Source organism: Sinohyriopsis cumingii, chromosome 14 (genome assembly GCF_028554795.1).
Source record: "Sinohyriopsis cumingii isolate HCF-2022 chromosome 14, ASM2855479v2, whole genome shotgun sequence".
NCBI lineage: Eukaryota > Metazoa > Mollusca > Bivalvia > Unionida > Unionidae > Sinohyriopsis > Sinohyriopsis cumingii.
In genome coordinates, this window is record NC_142974.1 from 120,999,492 (window position 1) to 121,026,298 (window position 26,807).

The window sequence follows — 26,807 nt, forward strand, 5'->3', positions numbered from 1 at the left end:
TCTTGCCAAAAAAATGATAACAGTATTTCTATCTTTTGCCAACAAATGATAACAGCATCTTTCTCTTGCCAACAAATGATAACAGTATCTTTATCTCTTGCCAACAAATAACAGTATCTTTATCTCTTGCCAACAAATGATAACAGTATTTCTATTATCTCTTAACAGCTAAACACTGAAAAACAGACTGATAAAAATGTAAAATATGGAGAAGTGTCTGGTCATGGGTGCCCAAATGCCAGAAAGCTGATGGACATCAAGACACCCTCAAAAAATTAAACTGTTTAACTTTCATTTGCTTAACTCAAAATCGATTAAATAAATATGCAAACTTGTGTGACACTTTCCAATAGTAGCTTTGATAATGAGCTATAAGCATTGCATACAATTTGGAATACTTACAAATGTGACAAAGTTGCTGAATCTATTACATCAATCATAGGCAACTGCATTGACTGACCTATCACCACTTGTCAATCATGCTGATTGATTAACCAACAAATCTTGCAATGGTTTGTGTGTGTGATTTGGATTTTTAACGTAGCTTTAACAATTTTTCAGTCATATCACTATGATGTCTGCAGTGTGGCAGTTTACAGTGATGTCTAGCACTGGGGCATCATGCCACAAACATGTAGCATGATGTCCTACCCAGTCACATTATCCTTACACCAGGCCAACCAGTCCTAACTCTAACCTCTTAATGCTGAGTGCCAAGCGAGGCAGCTGTTAGTACCATTTTTGTAAGTCTTTGGTACGACTCAGCTGGGGATTGAACCACGACCTCCTGCATCCGAGGCAGATGCTCTTACCACTAGGCTGCAATGGTTTGTAGATTTCTTGATCAATAACGGTGAAAAGCTAAAACTTGGGCAGATAAAGACTAATGGTTGCATGTACAATCAGCTGAATATAGACACAGGTAAAGGCAATGTTTGTATAAAAGTATGTAGAAAAGCATGGCCCATCTACAGTTTGTTGAAAAAAAAACAAATGAAATAGAAACTGAAAAATATATATGTAAAAATAAACATGTCTTGAATATGGGTGGAGACCTAACTTTTGGGCTTTATGATGTATTTTTTTCCTTCTGTTGAATGCACTGAAACCTAGATTGCATTTTTTTTTAAAGTTTGAAAATTTACACTTTGTCTTTGGTTTGTCCCAGAAATAAGGTTTCTAATATTTATCCTTAGTATGTTATGCATGCAGTTACATGTTTACATCAAAAGACATCAGTAATCAAAATTCCATCTCATGAAGGGATTAGAACTTTAAAATTATTATGCACAACAGTATATTTCTAAACAGTAATTATTTACAATTTTGTTATATATTTTTTAATTCATTTACTTCTATGGCAGCATAAACATAAGTCAGATAAAATGAATAAAGATAATATTACATACTAAATACGTCAACACTTTTGGGAGCCAATTTTCTTTTACATGAATATATTCTCAAGCATTTTTAAAATTGATTTTATTATTTACTGAAATAAAATGCGAGTATTACTACATGAACTTGAAATACAAATATAAATATTGTCTACTGCAATATAATTTATGCAACTTGATAATTTTACATTTTTAAGAATAATACAAATGACTCTTAATATGCATTATCACTTAAACTGAAATATATATCTACCCCATACACTACATTTGTCGGAGGTAAACAGGGAGTCAAGTCACGTGATCTGGTAGGCAGAGAAATCTGTCATCTTGCCTAAGGTTACTTTAACAAGCAACCAAAAAAACTGACTTTGCAACAAAATTTTCAAAGCGAGCTGCCCAGGGACAATGGATTTTCAAAATTGGTGTACCCTGTAGCTAATTAATTATACCATACAAAGCAGATACGTTTTATGTACTGTTATTTTGATGTATTTTTGCATATCTCTTCTTTCTGTAAAAATTAATTACATCAAAATTAACACTGTATTATTATCCATTACTAGTGGATCTCTAAACAAAACACATCAATATTAACATTTACATGTATTATAATTCATTACTAGTGAATCTCTAAATAAAACACATCAATATTAACATTTACATGTATTATAATTCATTACAACTAGATCTGTAAATAAAACTTTACATGAATTAACATTTTACCATAATCCATTACAAGTGGACTTACACTGCATATTAATCCATTACAAGTGGACTTACACTGCATTTTAATCCATTTCAAAGTGGACCTATACTGCATTTTAATCCATTACATGTTGACTTACACTGCATTTTAATCCATTTTAAAGTGGACTTACACTGCATTTTAATTCATTTTAAAGTGGACTTGCACTGCATTTTAATCCATTTCAAAGTGGATCTATATTGCATTTTAATCCATTACAAGTGGACTTACACTGCATTTTAATCCATTTCAAAGTGAACCTATATTGCATTTTAATCCATTACAAGTGGACTTACACTGCATTTTAATCCATTACAAGTGGACTTGTACTGCATTTTAATCCATTTTAAAGTGGACTTATATTGCATTTTAATCCATTACATGTGGACTTACACTGCATTTTAATCCATTACAAGTGGACTTACACTGCATTTTAATCCATTACAAGTGGACTTAAACTGCATTTTAATCCATTTCAAAGTGGACCTATATTGCATTTTAATCCATTACAAGTGGACTTACACTGCATTTTAATCCATTACAAGTTGACTTACACTGCATTTTAATCCATTTTAAAGTGGACTTAACACTGCATTTTAATCCATTTTAAAGTGGACTTACACTGCATTTTAATCCATTACAAGTGGACTTACACTGCATTTTAATCCATTTCAAAGTGGACCTAAATTGCATTTTAATCCATTACAAGTGGACTTACACTGCATTTTAATCCATTTCAAAGTGGACCTATATTGCATTTTAATCCATTACAAGTGGACTTACATTGCACCACAAGTGGACTTACATTGCATCTTAAATCTAATCATAAACATTAAATTAAGTCAAATCATTACTGAAAGGTCCACCTCTCCCTGCCATAGGTAAATGAACATGTTTACTGATAATTCACACATTAGGACCTATGCAAACTAAATTGTTATCATGTATACTGCAACCTGACACAGTTTAACTCACTTAATAATGTTTGTTCTTCAGTATCAAACACTAGCATAAAATATGAAATAAAAGTTCTACATATCTGAACATGTAACTTGGGCATGGCTGTCACATGTGTGCCATATTCATTATTCAACACATGGATCCACACATGCATTCTGATTTGGAACACTTTACAATGTTTGATCTGGGATCAATAAAACCTCTGTTGACATAAAGGCCTAGGTAAGGATCCAGGATTTTTAAATGGGGGCGGTGTTAACAAAGTTAGATATTTATACGGGGGTGGGTGGGGATGAAATGTCTTTAAATAAACATTTGCCCTGTTGGGAAAGTACTGAAATGTATGATTATCCCATGTTAGTCACTTCACTGACAGTGTAGATGATATTATGTTTACGATATCATCAATGTCTACAATATTTCTTGCATTTTTGGCACTAAAAGGAAGCATTTTTGCTTGCTTTGCAAACAGTAATCTTTGCTTACAATAAATTCTTGGTAGTAAACTGAACTTTTGGGGGCCCTTTCTAAATGATGTAATTCTGATAGAAAATAATCTGTATTTTTAATGTCATTTTTGCACAAAAATACTCCATATTTCTAACGATGTCATTGTTATACAAAATTTGCAGCAAAGACTCCATATTTCTAAGTAATTATTTTAAAAAATGCAGAAAATATTCTATATTTCTAATGATATCATTTTTGTACACAATGTTCAATATTTCTAATACATGTACTGTCAATGTTTGTAGAAAATATTCTATATTTTTAATAAAGTCATTTTTTTTTTTACAAATGCAGAAAATAACCTGTATTTCTAATGATGTCATTTTGCCAAATTCAATACCAATGAGTTGCCATCTTTGTCAAAAATACTTCCTGGTGAGAAAAAGAGAAAATAATCCATCATATGCATTAGCCGCAAATCTGAATTCAGACATTTGAATGCTGTAATAGTGGCTAAGGTGGCTAATGAGATTTGTATAAAGCCTTCAGGCGGTGATTATTCAAATAAGGACACAGTTCTGCTGATAATGCAGTTTTCAATCCAGGACTGAACTATTCTGGAAATGTCAGTCTAGATCATTTGCGGTAGGAATGAACTAAAAACCCCACAGACACAACCACCTTTCCTGGCACAGCAAAATCGGATGGGTTGGGGGGGTGCTGGTTCTGCTGGATCCACCACGTAATAGCGTGATATTTCTAATTTAAGAACACAGTCAAGACTTTGTATTTTCAGATAAGCCAAACAACCAATCAAAAAGCAACTTTAAACCTGCCAACCTAAAAAAGATCTCAGTAAGGTGGCTGTTATTTTTCACCAATGTTCAGCTGATCAGTAAGGTGTAACAAAATATCACATACTGCTGAAGCTGACTTGGAAAATGTGCATTGGAAAAGTTTTGAAGTGTGGTCTGATGCCTCGATGAGGCAACATTACATTAAAAAAGAAATCCTATTACGGTGAAGTAAAAAACATAAGTATGGTCCTGCAGTTAAACTGAAAGCAAATCAAAACAAAACATGAGGATAGTTAGGTTGGTGCAAACGTTTTTAGTTGGTCCCAGTGGATTCTATCTAAATCAGATCTCCCGTGTCCTATGTGAAGATCTGGCAGTGACCGCTGGGTTCATGTTCTGGTAGCCTATGTTATTATCATAACCACTAATTTTATCAGCTAATCAGATGGAGTCATCTTTGCATTTGGGAGACTGAGCAGTGTGGCTGAAGTACATCAAATGTGTGCCAAACGATTTGTTCCACTTTAAAAATTTTGAGAGCTGCATTTCCATTGGCTAATTCAAAGGTTACCAGAACATAACTCCTACACAGTCACTGTCAGATCTTCATGTATGACAGTGGAAATCTGATTTTAATTAGATTGGGATGGACTTAAATGAAGCAAAACTTGAAAATAAGCATCATTTGCATACTGATTTTAACCTCTATTGTGGATTCATTCAATTACTAATTGCTTTCTCCCAGAATTTTTTTTTTTTTTTTTCCAATCCCCCCATAGGGTTTATAGGAAACTATAGGGAAGGCTGGATATTAACCAGAACCATACATTTTTTTATTTGGTCTAAGCACACCTCCATTTTAAACAAGTTAACGATCTCCACTTACGTTTCATAAAAAGCAGTTCCAAATCTAATTAAAGCCAAAGACTTCTCGGTAGATCTCACGACCTGATTGAAATCTTTATAATTTATTTTATAATTAATGTGCTGGCATCAGTCATATCTCTTGCAATGGGCAATACTCAAATCAAGATGATGATGCGCCCAATAAATAGAATTGTGATGTTAGAGGGTCTGCGTGTGTCTGTGTGTGTGATTTGGATTTTTAAAACTGTTTCAGTCATAGTGTTATGATGTCTGCAGTAAGGCAGTTTATAGTGATGTCTAGCACTGGGGCATCATGTTGCACCCAGCCACATTATCCTGACACCAGGACGATCAGTCCTAACACTAACCTCTTAATGCTGAGCACAATGCGAGGCAGCTGCTAGTACCATTTTTATAAGTCTTCAGTATTATCGGCCGGGGTTTGAACCAGCCCTAACCACCTAGGCCACCAGAGAGGTCTTAAAGGCTTTGCAGCTTAGATACTGGTTTGTATTCCAGTGAAAAGTTAGCTTTACAGCTTAGATACTGGTTTGTATTAAAGTGAAAAGTTAAGCTAACAGGTCATCCCTGTCAGCCAAAAATAACGTGAATAGCATCTCTATTGTTAGTCATGATAAACAATGACAGCAGTTTTAGCCTGTGGAAATTTTATCAGCTAAGTTTAGCACTGTTTCATTAGGTTTTAGCAAAGATCATGCTGATGTCAATTAATAAAACAGCTACCAGTGAATTCATCACAGTTTCAAATGGATGTTGATGTTATAAGATCCTGTACATGTCAATAAACAAAACAGCCACCTGTGAAGTGAGCCCATTTTGAAACGGATGTTGATATTACACAATGGAATGGAACAATAAACCTTAAATTCCATCTGATGCTGCATGGTAAATAATGGCTGCACATCCAAATCTTTATTAGTGCTAAAAATATTCACCTAAACAAAACAATGGATTTCAAACATTGGTACATATCTTCCTATGTATAACTAATGATATCATCATATATCAACATCACGGTCATTGGATTCATAATGACATCATCACATATCACCATCATGGTCATTGGATTCATAATGATGTCATCATATATCACTATCATGGTCATCAGATTTATAATGATGTCCTCATATATCACCGACATCATCATCAGATTCATAATGATATCATACAACACTATCATTGTCATTGTATTCATAATGATGTCATCATATATCACTATCATTGTCATCAGATTCATAATGATGGCCTCATATATCACGAACATCATCATCAGATTCATAATGGTATCATACAACACTACCATGGTCATCAGATTCATAATGATGTCATATAACACTATCATGGTCATCAGATTCATAATGATGTCATATAACACTATCATGGTCATCAGACTTATGATGATTTCATATAACACTATCATGGTCATCAGATTCATAATGATGTCATATAACACTATCATGGTCATCAGATTCATAATGATGTCATATAACACTATCATGGTCATCAGATTCATAATGATGTCATATAACACTATCATGGTCATCAGATTCATAATGATGTCATATAACACTATCATGGTCATCAGACTTATGATGATTTCATATAACATTATCATGGTCATCAGATTCATAATGATGTCATATAACACTATCATGGTCATCAGATTCATAATGATGTCATATAACACTATCATGGTCATCAGACTTACGATATTTCATCATACATCACCATCATGGTCAGTGCCATAAGAATATCAACAAAGAAAATAAATATATGCCATATTACAAGAAACACTGTAGACATTCGTGTGTCATAATATGCACATATCAAAGATATCATAAACACTGATACATTACATGCATGTACATACAAGTAGGCAGTTCCTTAACTCTTCACTCAATATTTTAGTACTTAATAAAAACATAACAAAGATCTGTTTTTGAGACTCAGTTAATTCACAAATTGGTAATGATACACCGGACATGCATGTTAGTAAATTCTTAGAAAATCATGATTCTTCTGACATATTACAGAAACCACCATTACACATGGCTAAGAGACAAGTTTTGACTAAAAATGGCGTGTGTGTACTGTAAGGCATGTGCATGCATTATTCTAAATATGTCCAAGTATCTATCTAAATAACTTACCTAGGTATGTTTGGACACCTGGCTCTTTTGAATTGAATAGATAAGACACAGCAATAGACATATTAAAGAGTTTTGATTCAAACAGCCGCAGCAGCCATGACGACTGTTTCCCTGATGATGTTGACGATCGTTTTGATTTTATATTTGGTAACTGATGTGTTCCTATATGAGCTATGTTATCATCGGGACTTGTAATTGTGTCATCAACAGCACACTGACTAGATGCTGTTTGCTTACTTGAATCACAGATTTCGGGTTCACCTCCACCTTGGTCATTTGACCTTTGCAAGCCTTCATGCTGAGTCTGAGCACTTGACCTTGAAGATTCCCTCTTCATAAATTCATGTCTGAATCTCTCTAAAATTGAGCATGACACACTTCTATCAAGCAGATGTGCTGGGAGAGAATCTGCTGACATTCTATGTACATCATCAACAGAGAGCGAGTGAACACCTGCATTATTTTGTGAACATCCATTGTGAATATTTTCATCATTTTCAGAACACCTTTTACGAAGATCTGTAACATTTTGGGAGCAAGTACATCCTCTATCCTGTGAATTTTGCAAGTCACTTTTAGTGAATTCTCCACAATTACTACAAGATTCAGAAGTAGGACTGTGTGATCCAATTCCATTAGAGATTTGTTCTGATGTACATTCTCCCTTCTGAATGCATTGTTCCCTGTCTGTTTGATAGTTTCCATTTATTTCAACACTTAACTCACTTTGTATTTTACCATTTCCAAATGGAAACATCCTATGCATCTTCGGTTGACTTGTGATAAGATTTACCTCCTTTTGTGTATCCGCCATTTTCTATGCATGTTATCAATCACTCCTCTAAATCTTAAGTCTGGTTGGAAGCATGACACGTACATGCAAAAATATTAAAGTATGATATGGACGGTACATTTTAACTTTCTAAATGATTTAGGAGCTCAGATGATTCCTCTTAAGTACAGCACACAAATCTGGACCTTCAAATTTTTATGTTCTTCAAGTCTTGCATTATAATTAAATGAGAAATCTAAAGATGGTCTCTCAAAGGTAAGTGTAAACATACATGTACATCTGTCACAGAGAGCCCTCCTCATTCAGGAGGAATGAAAGCTTCAGGCAAGATAGGTTATCTTGCCATAGCTAGATAATTTTACATAATTGACATCAAACATGTAATGAACAATTCCCAGGTAAATCTGCCAGCAGGTCACAGGTGGGAGTGAATATCACCTGGAAAAGAAAACAAGTTAGAGATAAGCAAAAGATGGAGCAAGATGACTTAAAAAGTATAATGGCTAACCATGCATTACTACCTACACATGAATTCATCTAATTCATCTTACTTGGTATGTCAAGCTACCTGTACAGGCAAAACCTGCTGACAAACATTGAGGTTTGGAGCTGTTTTTAAGGAGTAGCAAACTGAAACCAACAAGGAAGAGTGCCCTTGACCCTTTCATACAGAATGCTTCTGCTGGATATACTTGTTTATGAATTGGATCCAAATAATAATAATAATAATAGTAATAATATTAAGTGGTCTTAACCCAATGAACAGAGTAATAAAGAAAGGTCCTTATAGGACTCACGGTACTAATTCAGTTCCCATCATAAACCTATGCAAACATCATGATATAAAAAATTCAATAACTTAAAAATTTTGAGTGCTCATGATCAAACCTATATTTATCAGTATAGATGAAACCTGGATGTCAGCTTTTGTGTAGAGGAAAGGATATGAGCTGTGGCGTTTTCAGGACCTGCATGTGTTCGAAACATGTGCTTTCAATTCCGCATGAAAGAGTAAAGTGCTAATTTCAGTAATGAGTGTTCCAAACTCAAGACTGTTGAAGAACTGCACTTCCATCAATAAAACAATGTCTCTATTTTTTTCCTCACTTGCTAGGATAAGATCTCAAAAGATTCTTTTTCCTACAACATAACTTACATTATTAACCAATCCTGGTCGGCCTAACCCATATATACTCTATTTTATATTCACCCATTTCCAGGCTAGTTCCCATTTTTCCATACCATTAGTACCACGTGTCCTATAAATAGAACTGTGTTGTAATGAAGGGTCTTAAAACAGGAACTGTGCTAAAATAAATGGACTTATAACAGGAAATATGTTACCATAAATGACCTTATAACAGGACCTGTGAATTGATAAGGCCTTTTAACAGGAATTATATAATAATGAAGGGTATTATAACAGGAATTGTGTAATAATGAGGCCTTGTAACATGAATTGTGTAATAATGTGGGGCCTTGTAACTGGAATTGTGTAATAATGAAGGGCCTTATAACAAACTGTATTATAATAAAAGGCCTTGTAATAGGAATTGTATAATAATGAAGGGCCTTATAATAGGACTTGTCCAATAATGAAATGCATTGTAACAGGAATTGTGTAATAATGAGGGGTCTTGTAACTGAATTGTGTAATAATGAAGGGCCTTGTAACAAGAACTGTGTAAAAATGAAAGGCCATATAATGAGGAAATGCCATATAAATCTTTATTTACCATGGTTTTTGATTTTTAACAAGTAACATTAGCTGCTATCAGTTATGTTTGTTACTATGGTTACAAACAACAGTTCTAAGAAGTTGAGATTTGACAAAGTACCTTGCCCAAGGGTAACAAAAGAGCCAATTGACACAGAAGTTTGAACTCCAGCTGAACAATCTATCCACTGAGCTACCTGGTTCCTCAAGAAAACAGCCCACACAAGTGACATCAGCTCTCTGGTATATATGCACTTCATAAGATGGCATATTAGCTTACGCAAGACAAGCATGCACCCAAAGATTAAAAGGAAAGCCACTGTACAGTAGCTAATTCATAATCCAAGGGTCATGGCATAAACACACACCTAGGCCAGCATGGGTTGGCTGCCTTGATGCATCCATGCAAAAAGTACTTAACTCACATTCCTCCACACCGTATAGCCAATAATGCCTTACAAGTGGTATAATTACAACTGACAAAACCAACATCAAAAATATGTAATAACTGAATACTTCTGTATTAAAGTTTTAAAATTACAATTAAACAAAAATAGATATTTTTAATTAAATGGAAGAATAAATGACAAATCATCAAAGAAACATGTTTGTTTCATTTCAAATACAGATGACATCTCTTATGTCTGTTTCTTTTGAAAATTACAACAGATGCTGTGATGTGTTCAAGGTAACAAAGTATAAATAATTACATGTCCTTTGATATAAATTTGAAGCTAAAGATTTTTGTCAACAAATAAGAATACTTAAGCTATCTAAAACAGCTGTTAAGGACCATGCTACACTGATTAAATATGACCTGATTAAACGTTACGGTCAACTTATCTGTACTTCTGTCATGACAATCTACAAATAAACTTCTTTTTAACTCAACAATTACACCATTTTGACTTTTGTTTCCATTACAGCTTAAGAATTACATCATTCTGATTTTTGTTTTTATTTTAACTGCATTAGCTTTTTCTCTATCTCCAGCTCTCCTTGCATGCTTCAACTCCTGGGTTGCCCACATGGTTACTAATTAATTATAACAAGGAAACCGCTATGCACAGGTTTATCTATTGCTTTCTTTTCTCAATATCTCCTTTTAAGAATCCAATTTTGCACTGGATTACATCACATGAAGTTACAGCTGTTTTTATGAAATGCCTGAACGTATGTCACTTTTTAGCCATGATAGTGCTGACATATATATATATATATATATATATATATATATATATATATATATATATATATATATATATGTATATATATAGAGAGAGAGAGAGAGAGAGAGAGAGAGAGAGAGGGAGAGAGAGATAGGGGCCCCCGAGTGGTCTAAAGCACTCACTGTTGTGGATCACCACCATCTCATGTCTGTCTGTGTGGGTTCACGTCTCAGGCTTGGCCAATGTGGGTGCGTGAGAAAGATTTCCAGTAGCTTCTCATGGGTTGGTGGTTCTTTCCAGGGTTTGGTGGTTCTTTCCAGGGTTTTCCCAGGTTCTTCATCCACCAATTGTACTGGCTGCCATGTATATATCTTGTGCTGAAAAGTAGTGTTAAACCCTACAACAACAACAACTACAACTAATTAGATTTTACAGCGTTACATTACCTACCTGTGCACTATAAACCTGCAGGTCTGAATCTACACTGATTTCAACAGGTGCAAGTTATTCTGAGATGAGCAGAGTAACTCTTTCATTCCAGACGGACAAACTGTGACCAACACTTGTTCACACATTTCTTGTACATGTACTGAATTACCCTGGTTTAAGTAGTGTATTTGGCCAATGTATGAGGTAAGCAAAACTAACAAAATTATAGTCTGTCACACAAATTTAAATCTGACATCACTGTGGGCATTAGTTAGATGTACTGGGAGTATAAATAATACATCAAACTGATGAACTTTGTTAAGCCGGAGGCAAGACAAATGGAATCAAAACAAATGACATATACACTGTTATAAATAAACACACACACACACACTGTACAGTTATATATAAACACTGGAATTCTACTATATACCATACTTGTACTTGACCACTTATAAACAACTCAAAACACCACACTAACCTTGTATGCTACACTACATAATAGATCAACAGTTTGTACCTTCCCAGAAAGCTCTCAATGCCTTTCTGATTTTTTTTATTTTATGGATCTCATTAATTTTCAACAAGCATTTCTTTGTTATGAGAAACTCTGCTTTCAATATATCTCACTCTGTTTATATCGCTGCACACCAGCTGGTAACTACCCATGTTGTATACCAATTGTGTTCCATGTTATGAATTGGTCTACTCATTATTTTCGAAAAATACATTTCAAATGACAAAAAAATTATAAATTTTAGAGGTACTGTAGATTGTTCAGTTTTAACATTTTGTATTCAATTTGATATTCAGGTAGTTTTTTGCAAAAACTTCAAGGAGTCTATCAAGAACTTCAATGACATTTCAAGCATAAAATCACATTTTTCAAAATCCAAGGTGTTCAATGCAATTCTTTAAATTCAAAAAGGTTTCAGTCTTTTTACTACAAATATGATTTTAAATAAACACTACAGACCTGTTATGCCACTCTATTACAAAGACCCCTCTCTGTAAAGCACATCATTATAACACTGTCCTTTTTATAAGAAAGGTGTAGTCAGGGACCAAATACTTAACATTACAGTCCTTTTTATCAGGCAGGTATGGTACCATTGTCAGGCAAATTTGGAAGAAAAAAAAACAAAACAAATTTTATAGAGAAATAAAAAGCCCCAATACTAGACAGTAATGGATCACTGACAATGATGGATAATTTTTACATCTGTTGCTGATTACACCAGGATGATAGTGTACATACCTATATATAATTCAGCACACCTTTATGGCTGCCAAGAAGGGAGTACTGTACAACCAGCAAATACATGTAATTCAGCACACTTTTATGGATGCCAAGAAGGGAGTACTGTACAACCAGCAAATACATGTAATTCAGCACACTTTTATGGATGTCAAGAAGGGAGTACTGTACAACCAGCAAATACATGTAATTCAGCACACTTTAATGGCTGCCAAGAACAGTGCTATAGCAAGACAGTACTGTACAGCCAGCAAATACATGTAATTCAGCACACTTTAATGAACCTCTGTTTTTGGCACAAAATCAAAATACAGGATGAGGACACGAGTACAGAAAATTTAGACTCCAGTAAAATCACTGTCAAATTTACATAAGCTGCATGCCAGACTGATGACCAAAACAACATGGGTTCAAATCTGACCATCTGACCAGGCTGGGTGAGCTAGGACCGTGTACTTGGGCAAGGCACTTTACTCCAACTGCATTGGCATTAAATAACCTACTTGTGTTCCTGTGCCATAAAGCACAAAACCAAACCAAACGGTGAACAGCTAAATGTGGTAAAGGCTTTATTAACATAAACCATCATCGGAAGACAATGAAGATAAAAACCCTATCAGTAAATCAAAGGTCAAGCAATATGCAATGTTGTTTTGGAGAATACCATATACTGTACGATATTTTCCTATATGCTTTCAATTGGTAAAAATAATATGATTTTCCTATCCCTAACAATAAAAAATACTGCACTGTCCAAAAACAAAACAAAAAAACCAAAGCCTAAGCAAACAAAACCGTCTCAATAATATAAGGCTCCAAATAACATGATGCAGCAATGTATACATTAATGAATAAAATCCAACCTTACTTGTCTGGTTTTGTCTAATTTCAGTCCATAAGAAAATGAAAGCATACTGAAACACTTGACTTCACGTGTGGGGCAAATGAATCTGCTACGTTTTTAACCCCTAATATCACCTACAGACTACTGATGATCAAAAAGTGTATAAATACAACTTGGATTCATTGCAAAACTTGTCGTTAAATAAAACCAAAATGAAAATTTGATTGTAGCTCTCCAGATATTTAAAGCTATAGTGTACTTCAGTGAGAGAGGAGAAAATTGGTCCTGAATGTTATACAGTACTATATAATATAGTACAATAGATCTTAGCATGTAAGGTCCTGTATGAAACATACATAAGACTAACAGTAAATTCAATTCCAATACTTATAAATTAATAATAACAAATAGAACGTATGAAATAAGGATATTTTTTATTGATAGTTATATTTTTTACAAAAATGTATTAATCACTGAAAACGAAACTGACACCTTTACATGACCAGATGCAGGTTCAAGTATTATCCACAATGTAAGAATTATCCACAATACATGTACAGGTATTATCCACAATATAAGTGTTATCCACAATACATGTACAAGTATTATCCACAATGTAAGAATTATCCACAATACATGTACAGGTATTATCCACAATATAAGTGTTATCCACAATACATGTACAAGTATTATCCACAATATAAGTGTTATCCACAATACAAGTATTATCCACAATATAAGTGTTATCCACAATACATGTACAAGCATTATCCACAATGTAAGTGTTATCCACAATACATGTACAAGTATTATCCACAAAATAAGTGTTATCCACAATACAAGTATTATCCACAATATAAGTATTATCCACAATACAAGTGTTAGACTAAATATGCATGATAAAAATTTTGACTTGAAGAAAAGTTTTCCTTTCAATATGATTTATTTTTATCCCTATTTTTATGACAATTTTTTTCACTCTACATTTAAGTAAAATAGGTTTAAATAAATGTTATTCAATACAGTTAGCTAAAGAACAAAGATATGTTGTCAACTAAAAAAAACAACGGTGTGTTGTCTGTAAGCTAAAAAACAATGATATGCTGTCAGTTAGCTAAAAAACGACAATACATTATTCTCTCAATTTTTGAAAAGTTGAACAACTGAATCATACATGTAACTTGTCTGGGCTGTTTTTAATGACAAGCAAGCCTTTCTTCCGCTTTCTGGTAGCATGTCTCTATCTTTCTCTCTTATCTTACCAATGTAGAACAACAAATTATTGTGTCTGAAAGTACCAGTGCATATATAACAATGTTTTAAAATGATGGCAGAAAATGAAAGACTTAAAAAAATTATTTGACCAAAAATAATCTTATGTCCAAAAATAAATGTGTGAAGACACACTGAGAATATAATATTGAATTTTAACAACCCTCCTGAGAAAGCAGCAGATGTCTGTTGACAGCTATGTCATGTACGTATGCTTTGAAATAATCATACTTTTTTATAACTACTCAGTATGCCTATAACTAAATCCTTGACTTTTACATCAACTACCATTATGTCCCACTCAATTTCTGTTCTCAGTGTCTAGAGTGACAAATTATTAAAGCTTGGCAACTTAAAATTTACAATGCCATTAAAATAGGTAGCCTGATGGCTACTAAAATTTGACAGGCACTTGAGTGTTGCAATTTTTTTTAAACTATTTGCTTCCTGTTGCATAAAAAGGTGAGATTCGTAAGGTCTTACATTTAATTATTTCCCAATATCTGACTTATTTGTTACTTAATTTAGATTGATTTGTTGATTTATTGTTACTTACTTGCGACTTACTTGTTACCTGCTTGTAACTTGTTACTTGTTTATCAGTTGTGACTGAATTGTTACTTATTTGTGAGACTGTAACTTACTTAAGACTTATTTGTTACTATTTGCTACTTATTTATTACTTACTTATTTGTTACTTATGTTTTACTTATTACTTACTTGTGATATATTTATTATTTATGTATGTGTGTGTGTGATTTGGATTTTTAACATAGCATTAACAAATTTTTCAGTCATATCGCTACGAATTCTGCAGTTTGGCAGTTTATTGTGATGTCTAGCACTGGGGCATCATGCCGCAGACATGTAGCATGATGTCCCACCCAGTCACATTATCCTGACACCAGGCCGACCAGTCCTAACACTAACCTATGAATGCAGAGCGCCAAGTGTGGCAGCTGTTAGTACCATTTATGTAAGTCTTCGGTTTGACCCGGCCAGGTATCGAACCCACAACCTCCCGCATCCGAGGAGGACGTTCTTACCACTAGGCCATTACTTATTTGTAACTAGCTTGTGTCTGATTGGTTACTTATTTATCACGTGTGATTAATTTTCTATTTTTTATTACTTACTTTTGGCTTATTTGTTACATACATAAACAGATGATCTTACCTAATTCTTATTACAAACAAAATTTGTGAAACTTGCAGATTTTCTGTGTTGTGAGATAAAAATTATTTCAGGACTTTAATAAATTTCATTTTAAATGAGCAAGAAATGTAAGATTCATTTGAAGAAACCTCAGAATAACGAAGTAAATCAACTTTGAATTATGTCTGGAAAGGTTGGCCTTTGTCATCATGACTCCATTGTTGACATCAAGAAGTATTACTACAGGTGTTACATATAGACGATAGTATGGATATATCAACCAAAGTTGCACTGTAATCAAGCAATAAAATAATAGCACAATTAACAGTCTATCCATTATTTTCTTTTGTGGTATACTTTCCATAAAGGAAAGGTTTAACTTTGATATAAAGGGCTGTAACTGGTGATCATTAACTTCACTGTAATTCTGTTGTCAAATGAGGATAAAGTCACATGAATTGATTAAGATAAGACCTTACTGTGTCACAATAGTTATGTACACAATACAACTGTGAGGTCAATCACCTTACAACAAACTACTATACAAGCACTAGTTACCCACTTACCTCTTGTAGGTATGCCCTAGCATTAAAGGCAATTCAGCAAAATAATGAATACACGGTAGCAATTCAAAGTTCTAGAAATGTAAAAATAACGAATTCTACAATAAACTTTAGGCAGAAAATCCCTTTCAAATAAATGTGAATAGAAATACTTACCCGTGACTTAAAGAAAAACAACATTACAGTTGTAAATACAAGTTGTTACACTATTTTGATGACCCTGATAACTCTCAAAATATCCCCACTGTTATTACTTTATTACATACAGCAGATGTTATGCATCTCAGATTCTGGATGTTCTAATTGGCCTTAGATATGCCTTTTAAGGAAATATTTTTGCCACTTAACCCTGAACTCTGTATATTATTGTTTCCAATTTAATTGCTTACCCCTTGTTTACCTAGTTTATGGAACGGTCATATGGGAGTTTGCCTAGTTTATGTAACCATCATATGGGAGATTGACTGGTAATTAGTAAAATGAGTTGCATCTAATGTAAATAAGTTTATTATTATTATTATTATTATTATTTATTTATTTATTTATTTATTATTTCTATTATTATCATTATTATAGTCAAGTTAACTCATTTGGTTTTCTCGGCAATTAAGATCTCTTCTTTTTTCTGTGTTATTTCTAAATTGTCTGTTGTTTTTAAATTGTTAAGTCAGTTCAAGTGATTGTGTTGATATAAATTCTCGAACTAAACCAGGGATGAGCAAAAGAATTTTCAACCTTTCATATCAAAATGAAAATATGAAATGGACAAGATCTCTTAATGAAAGTACATGGTAGTTTCCACAAAACTATGCCTACTTTTGCCCCAGTTGGGGCATAACATGATCTGAAATAATAAAAAAATTAAACATGATTTCAGAAATCATGCAATGATTTAAAATTTTCTTACTTCATACTGTCTATAAGGAATAGTTTACAATTTTCATCCCAGCCACATCACTATACAAATAAACATGTAAATAAGGAAGACAAGATCTTACCTACGTCTCACACTGATCGAGTGGATAAAGGTTAACAATCCCAGGTCAGATAATATGAGTGTGAACTGAATGAAAGTCCAATAATTAAGTGTATTGACTTGATAACATCCTTTGTATGCATGTTAATGTCAAAGTATGGAAGCAGCTGCTGTTAATTTGCTCCTCTAGTACATAAATGTCCAATTCTCCTATAAGGAAACTGGGTCATCACAAAAAAATTGTGATGTGATAATTACAGTTTTGAATCTCATAATGATATGCTAATACATAATGAAACCTGCATTAGCAGTTACCTCCTTACAATGACATATGTTCATAATGAACAATATCCATTAACTAAATGAAACTTGTACAAGATCTAGTGGAAGTCTTTAGCAGATGATGACCTCCTATAGCTGGCCTCACCTCCTTTCCAATGCAGAAAACCCACATGATTTCAACAGCCAATCATACTGACAAAATGTCCATGCCAATACACCCCTTTTATTGTGCATTTGATGAGCACAGTCCAATAATAATCAACTTGTGCAAATTTTCATTTTTATTTAATTATAAGTTTTGCAATGAATCCAAGTTGTATTTATGCAGCTTTTGATCAACAGTAGTCTGTAGGCGATAGCAGAAGTTAAAAATGTGTGTGTGATTTGGATTTTAATGTAGCTTTAACAATTCTTCAGTCATATCGCTACGATGTCTGCAGTGAGGCAGTTTACAGTGATGTCTAGCACTGGGGCATCATGCCACAGACATGTGGCATTGTGTCCCACCCAGTCACATTATCCTGACACCAGGCTGACCAGTCCTAACACCAACCTTTTAATGCTGAGCACCAAGTGAGGCAGCTGCTATTACCATTATTATAAGGCTCTGGTATGGTTCAGTCAGGGTTCTAACCGGCAAACTCCCACATCCGAGATGGATGCTCTAACCACTAAAGCCACTGGAGCAGTTGTGCAAATTTGTGGCCAACTTGTAATGATGTATTTTACAGCATTCTTCTTCTATGTAATGACTCTTTGTTTTGAATAGATATTTAACTATATCTAGAACATGGAAGTGCACACCAACCATTTTCAAACTGTTAAAAACCACAGTGCTTCAAGCAATTTTCATTAATGACAACAATGTGTTCCCTATTATAGACAGGTCTTGATGTACATACATTTTTTTATTACAATGATTTAAAAAAATATTGTTTTTGTGAACAGAAACAATTTCTTGTGAAAGTGATCTTGACTTTTGCCACTGAAATCAATAGGCTTCTTCTCTGCCCTAAGTACAAGCCATCTATTTGATGCTGAACTAGTGTTACTGTACAGAAACCATTTTCTTCTTTCAGTCAGTGGTGATGATGTTTGACCTTTTAATCCCAAAATCAATAGCCCTTTACCTTATACCATAAGCAAGCCATTCATCAAGTTTGGCTGAGGCACATGTTAAGTCACTGTGGAAAAACCATTTTAAATTTCAGTCACAGTGTCCTTGACTTTTTGGCTATAAATCTACATGGTTCTTCCTTACCCAAAGTGCAAGCCATTCATAAAGTTTTCCAAGTGTTGACGGTTGTGAACTAGAGTTATTGTGTAGAAACCTCTTTTCTTCTTTCAGTCAATTACCATGGCCTTTGACCTTATGACCCTGAAATCACTACATGAAGGTATAAACTATCCACAAAGCTTGGTAAATGAAATAGTTGCAGTCACCTTGACCTAAAATCCATAGAGTTCTTCCTTACTAAAAATGCACACTATCCACAAGATTTGGTAACTGGAGAGCATGTGTTCTTGTGCATAAACCATTTTAATTCTTTCTGCAACTTACAGTGATTCTGACCAGAGAAGATTTTTTGGCCCGAAATCAAAGGATTTATCATTACCTCAAGGGCAAGCCATCAAGTTCGGGAAATGTGGATGATGGGCATTTAAAGTTATTAACCGCAAAACCAAATTGGTAACAGATGGAAAGACAGACAAACACCATAACTTAACAAGCTCTATCTTATGACTGGCACACAAAAAATATTTTGGTTTTATTTTGACTGTCTATGTATCTGTCATGGAAATTCCTGCTCCAGTTTTTAACAGAAACTTACTAACTCAAGCACTGATATCACTAACATAACAGCAGTCTATACTTAAATTTAAGCCAATGATGATGATGATGATGATGAGGATGAGGATGCTTTATTTAGACAGGGTGACTCATTCAGCCAAGGACTATTTTCAATAAACAATGTGCATCATACAGAGGCCAAAGTACATGTAATTAATGTTTTGTTTTACATGTCCTTAATATTGATATTATAAATACTAAATTCAAGAATTATCCATTAGCAGTACATACAAACTGAAATTTTATAATAATCCATTAGGAACAAAAAAATTGAAATTCTATAATAATCCATTAAGAACAGTAAAAACTAAAATTCTATAAAAATAATCCATTAAGAACAGTAAAAACTAGAATTCTATAATAATCCATTAGGAACAGTAAAAAGTGAAATTTTATAAAAATCTATTAGGAACAAATAAAAACTAAAATTCTATAATAATCCATTAGAAACAGTAAAAAGTGAAATTCTATAATAATCCATTAGGAACAGTAAAAACTAAAATTCTATAATAATCCATTCGCAACATACAAACTCAAATTGTATAATAATCAACTAGCAACACTTACAAAATCAAGTTCTATAATAACCAATTACCAACACATTTCCTGGGTTCTTCCTCCACTATTAATACTGGCCGCCATGTATAGCCTATCGTGTACTGAAAAATGGCGTTAAACCCAACAACAACAACAATCAACACATACAATCTCAGGATGCATTCTTAAATACTGTATTATTTTAGTCTGATTTTTTTTATGTCACAGAAACTTATTCCACAGACCAGGGCACTGGAAGCTTTTTCTTCTCTGAAATTACTGTACTTTGTTCATAGTTTCAGTGGATGAAAGTTTGTTGTTGATCTCAAATGGTAAAGTGTTGAATAAAGCCAGAATAAATTCTGTGACTAATCTAATGCATGCCCATGTACGCCTTGTGAAAACCAATCCTTTCATATACTGCATGCCAAGGTACATGTATTTCTGTAAATAATGCTTCTGACAAATAATCTATACTGGTAGATAAATATATTAAAAACATGAAAATAGACCAAACCACAACCCTGGTATGAAGTTTATAAGGTCTGTAAAGTTGAGGATCACCACACAGTTGAATAATAACAAAAGGTTGGAAGAATAAATGTAGTTTCGGCAGATAAATATTTCATATTTTAATAAGCAGGGCAATTTGGCATGACTGCTTTGCAAATATGGTCAATATGTTTATCCCATTGTAAATTATTATTACCCATAGATGCAACTAAACGTTTTCCATCTTTGACATTTCTAAATGACGATTATTTTTACCAATAAAATAACCTTCGGTTCCATATTCTTGCAGTTTTTGTGATGTCCTCAAAATTCTATATTTTCTTTTACCCTCATTTATTGCTAGTTTATTTTCTTGAGCACAACACTGAACTGTAATAAAGCCCCAAACTAGTTGTTTGGACAACCCTAATAAAGTCCCAAACTAGTTGCTTGGAAACCCTAATAAAGTCCCAAAGTAGCTGTTTGGACAACCCTAATAACAGTCGCAAACTAGTCATGTTTGGACAGATGCATTCAACTAGATGTATACAATGTTCCATCGTGTGCAAAAAATGTGTGACCTCATTACTTAATGGAAGATCATTTACATATAAAAGTAGATAGAGCCTAAAACTGCACCTTGAAAGACACCTGAATGAAAAAGTTGTATTGCCAATAGTTACTGAGACCTTTGATTTAGGTAAAAACTAAGCTACTGTAAAGAACAGTTGTCAAACAATTACAGTTCAGCTTTTGCAGCTGAATCTGATGATCAGCTGGGCCAAATATTTCTTAAGTCAAGAAAAACAGCCCCAGTCAAAGAACCACCATCCATTTCTTGTAACAACATATCCATTAAGCTGGCAAGAGTGATATTTCTCAATCCACGTTATCAATCAGAAAGTGAAGTTCAAAAAAAATATTCTTGGACCTGCTTAGCTATTATACATGCTTTAAATATAATTTTGATAATATTGGTTGAGGGGATACTGAACCAAGGTTCCTTGGATCATCATTTTGTTTTCAAGACAGATGCACTTTTGCACATTTCCAGGTACCTGGAAAGGTAATAGCTGTTATAGTTTATAATATACACAATATATCATTACTGGTGCAGGGCCCCGAATGGCCAATTGGTCTAAAGCGCTCTCTGTTACGGATCACTGCCATCTCACCTATGTCTGCATGGGTTCGAGTCTCCGATTCGACCAATGTGGGTATGTGAGAAAGCTTGCCAATAGCTTCTCGTGGGTCGGTGGTTCTTTCCGGGATTTTCCCTGCTCTTCCTCCACCATTAATACTGGCTGTCAGGTATGGCCTATCATGTGCTGAAAAATGGCATTAAACCCAACAACAACAACAATTCATTACTGGTGCAGCAAGTTTAAGAATTTAAGGATCAATGTTGTCCAGTCCCAAGAATTTATTAACACTCAAGTTATTAAGCATGTAAATGTACAAAAAACACACCAAAACAACCCAGCTTCACTAACATTAGCTGCTGACAAATATTGATCATTTATTATTTTAGCTCTTACAAATGATAAGCAGGCATCAACAGGACAAGCTCAAAGGGGTGTTAGCCTTGTTCTGCATAGTGACTGCCAAAAGGGGCATCAGCCTTATTTTGCATAGTGACTGCCAAAAGGGGTGTTAGCCTTGTTCTGCGTAGTGACTGCCAAAAGGGGCATCAGCCTTATTTTGCACAGTGACTGCCAAAAGGGGTGTTAGCCTTGTTCTGCATAGTGACTGCCATTGCTTGTTAAAAAATTATTTAACATTTAAACAGTTCTGTTCAAGTCTGGGAGAAATAACTGTTTTGTATGGGTCTTGTTCTGTACAGTGACTGCCAAAAGGGGTGTTAGCCTTGTTCTGCATAGTGACTGCCAATGCTTGTTAAAAAATTATTTAACATTTAAACAGTAGCCAAGATCTTGCATATGTCATCATTCTGTTCAAGTCTGGAAGAAAGAACTGTTTTGTATGGGTTCAGCTCTTTTTCAATGCTTCCATAATGTCTTGGTACTCTGACTTTTATCAACAACTTGTTTACAGTATTCAACTTTTGCCTTATCAATAATGTACTTAGCTTTAATCCTTCATTTTCTATAGCATTTCATGTTATCTTCTTGTAAAATCAATCCCTTTGATGCCAAGCTTTGTTGATCTCCATGATAATCCACTAGGTTTTAAATTGGTCTTTATCCTTTTCTATTGTTGATACATGCTTATCTCAGGCAATATATTATAATCTGTACCATATATATCTAAGGCAGTGTTGACATTAGCTGCCATTGTTGCAAGTCCAGTCCAAATGAAAACAACAAGGACTATGATGATGTGTCACCACATCTATCCATACCAGCTGTATACAGACAAGACAGTGGTCATTCCACTACCTACACTGGCACATTAATTCACTTACATGTTCAGTTTATCAATATAGACAGCATCAATGATAGAAACACTTCTACCTGTTACTCTAGCTGGAGTTTTCATTATCAGGATCAAGCTTCAAGTTTCAAAGCTACTTAACTGAGTTTTTTTTTTATGTAGTCAGTATTAATGCCACCTAAAATGATAGTTCCTAAATCTTTCTTTTGTACGGATTTATGAATTTTCTGCTCAAATCTACAGATCCAATGGAGACCACTCCGGTGGCCTAATCGTTAGAGTGTCTGCCTTGGATGTGGGAGGTCGCAGGTTCGAACCCTGGTTGAGTCATACCGAAGAGTTTTAAAAATGGTACCAACAGCTAACTTGCTTGGTACTCAGCATTAAGAGGTTCTTGTTGGGACTGGTCAGCCTGGTGTCAGAATAATGTGATTGGGTGGTCCAGCATGCTAGATGTCTGCGACAAGATGCCCATTTGCTAGGCATCACTATAATCTGCCACACTGCAGACATCATAGCAATATGACTGAAAAATTGTTAAAGTGATATTAAAAATCCAAATCACACACACATTCATTGAGCTGCATAGCTAGGTTGTCTAGTAAACTGAGTAAATCCATTAGATTTTAAAATGACACGCCTGTTATAAGTAATGGAAATATAAACATTGACAAGAACACCCACTCCCAAGGGTAGACACTATATATTTCAAGCCAAGCCCTTCTATTTGGAGTGTAAATTCATCAGTATTGTCAGATAGAATGGTCTCATATAGGCCTTCAATAATTACTGATTGATCTAGTCTGCAGTAATTTCTTTAATTTCAGGGAATATATAATGGCTATTTAGGTTTGGCTACCTGCAAATCTTTTTGAACAGGCCTAACACAGGACAGCTTTTTTCAACTGATTGACCAGGCCAAACACAATACAGTTTTTATTATTTGATTGACTAGGTTAAACACAGGACAGGTTTGATCATTTGACCAGGCCAAACACAGGGCAATTTTTGATCACTTGATCTATTTTTGGATGCAGCCCTATGTCAGAATGTATTATTGTTATACTTAGCATATTACTCATCCTCACCTTGAAAACTCTTTACATAAACATTTATACAATATAAAGGATCCAGCAATCTGACTGGCTACATTTTAAGTCTTATATAATCTGACCAATCAAATGTCTTCAATTATGACTTATATTGGTGAATTTGGGCCCTGATCAATCAATGGGAACATGGTGTAAACCACTAGTTTTGTTTCTAACTCATCCATCACCTCCCTACCCAGGCCCCGGGGAGAATAAAAGGATATATATATATATATATATATATATATATATATATATATATATATATATATATATATATATCAAACATACAAGTAAAATATAAAACATACAAGTACAATTTACTTCCACAATAATTTCTCATGAAATACCAAGGTTGTCTTTAGTGTTCTTTTTGTTCCTAAAAGTTTTCATTGTACTTTTTTTTTTTTCAATTTTACTGGGGATTTTCTCTGAACTTAAATGCAAATAATCACCACAGAATGCATGGGAGTACCACTGCTCCAAACAGTTGACTTAAAATTCATAAACCACACAGGAAGACAACAGCGCTTTACACGACCATTATACATTCTGAAAATATTTCAAAACATAATTTTGATGCTTGTAATGCTGGTCATGTGAACCTCATGCTCAACTTAGGTGGTAGAGTGATTAAAAGAAACCTGAGAAGCCTCAAAATGAAAACATGCGGAAGATATTCGTTTTCTTTCACATCCTCAATGTAACGTTAGTTTTGGACGACAAGCACGTCACTCAAGACCGGTTTACCACTAGATGCGTACCCTCGTTGTCATCATCATAATTTAAATTATAGACGTTTTCGCCCATACGGGCATGTACGTCTGTGCGTACTCTCTGGTTTTGATACTTGTTAAATGACCCATTTCTGATGCATGGAAATTCCAGCTAGTGCGTTTGTATGACGTACGTTAATTTGGGCCGGTTCATTAGTTATATATAATACCCTCGATTCGCTCTCTGGCACAATGCCTTGACTGAGCACGCGCTGTCCATAACAAAGTGCGTGTTTACGCCTTATGATTGGCCATTAATGTAACACCTAAGCAAAATCAATACAAACTGGACACAGTTAACAGATCATTGATGTCATGCTTGGGTGGGCATAACTAAATCAAAAGATTGTTTGGAGTTTATTTCTGACGTTTATGACTGGTAGCGGGAATCAATTTTGACTTGTAGGATTAACTTTTGATCTAAAAATCTGCATTTAATTGCTTGATGATCAAAACACGTGCGATTACATCAGCAAGCAGTTGGACAATATCATTTAAATGGCCGTCTGCAGCATATACGATTTCTAGTTGAAATCTTCTCTACCACGTTTAAAAAATTAAAAATTATTAATTTTTCTGTGCATCTATCCCTGCACTACAGAAATCCGCTGGAATTAGTCGAAAGAGAAACGGAATCTTGTACCGGTGCAGTCATGCGCGGCAGAATAACAGATTACGAAGGCCAGCATGTACACACACCTAGCTGCCAATTCGTTACATTTACTGTCGTTATCTCTTGAGTTCAAGACTAAATGCAGGATATTTAGGAGGGTGTTATTAGTAATAAAAGGATCAAAGGTGGTCATGGCTTTCAAGTCTTACGACCTTTGGCGGAGGAGATAAAAAGGTGGGATCGACCAAAATATGATTTCAGCACAAACACGCGAGTTGGCATTCTGTTTATATTACTGTTATTCATTTTTTTTACAGAAATATTGATGGGCAGTTGATACAAGTATTTGTCAAATTCATGTCAAAACATAAACGTTGTTCTAATGCTAAGAAAAAGAGCCCCATTGCTTAATAAATATGAAACTTTGTTTATGTCTGGTGTCTACCTTGTAAAACTTTCTTCTCTTTCTTGCAGGCTGAGTGTGGTTGTTCTGTCATTGCTACATTCTAATCACAGAGAGAAGACATTTTCCAATGTTTGCAAAATAAAGCTAATCAAGAGGAAATCTGGACCAGAAAACTATTAAAAGCATGTTAAGTGTGAAACGATAATCACAACTAACGTAATCAGTGGTCACCAATTAGTGATATTGTGCAAGAAACAAAATGTTTGTGACTTCTATAAATAAAAAAATCTTGCTGTGAAAAAATATATACTGGATATTAAATAATCACAATGACACAAATAAGTACATTTTCATTTTTGTGTAATAGGGACTTTTATATGATTTAACTGTTTTCCAATTTTCTAGTCTGGTACATAGTCATGTTGAATAGAATCCACATCTTCCAAAACAATACAAGCAGAATCTTTACAGCACACTCACCCCATGACCTTATGGACATTAATCATTTGGTTTGGTCTAGCTCTATGGTCTATATTGTAAGTGAGAACAGGCATTTGTGTTTATGCAAATTAATGATTATTTACAGGACTTACAATTAGTTTTAGATTTTGAAAATGCTGATGATATTAGAGACAAGATATTAGATTAAGTTTCTCTAATTAGCAAAAGTATCTCATATATAGATTTTAAAGAAATAGATATTTTATACTTGAACTCTGACAATCCTTGCCAACCTTTACACTTGAACTACATTTATTTAACATTTGTATTTTGAGGGAGAGGTTGAAAGTGAGTGTGAGT

The 26,807-nt window shown here is 34.2% G+C and overlaps 1 protein-coding gene and 1 long non-coding RNA gene across 2 annotated transcripts in view; one reads left to right on the forward strand and one right to left on the reverse strand.

Moving 5' to 3' along the window:
- LOC149784723 (phosphatidylinositol 4-kinase beta-like) overlaps positions 1-8,215 on the reverse strand; it is a 48,560-nt gene extending 40,345 nt beyond the window's left edge. The window contains exon 1 of the mRNA XM_089932751.1: positions 7,388-8,215. Coding sequence (XP_089788877.1) covers positions 7,388-8,201 — 814 coding nt within the window. The 5' untranslated portion in view covers positions 8,202-8,215. The remainder of the gene's footprint in view (positions 1-7,387) is intronic.
- Positions 8,216-8,339: 124 nt separating this feature from the next.
- On the forward strand, positions 8,340-26,348 carry LOC149784724 (uncharacterized). Its single transcript, XR_016413943.1, has 2 exons — positions 8,340-8,435; positions 26,075-26,348. It is a non-coding gene; the product is annotated as an uncharacterized LOC149784724 (long non-coding RNA).
- Positions 26,349-26,807: the final 459 nt, after the last annotated feature.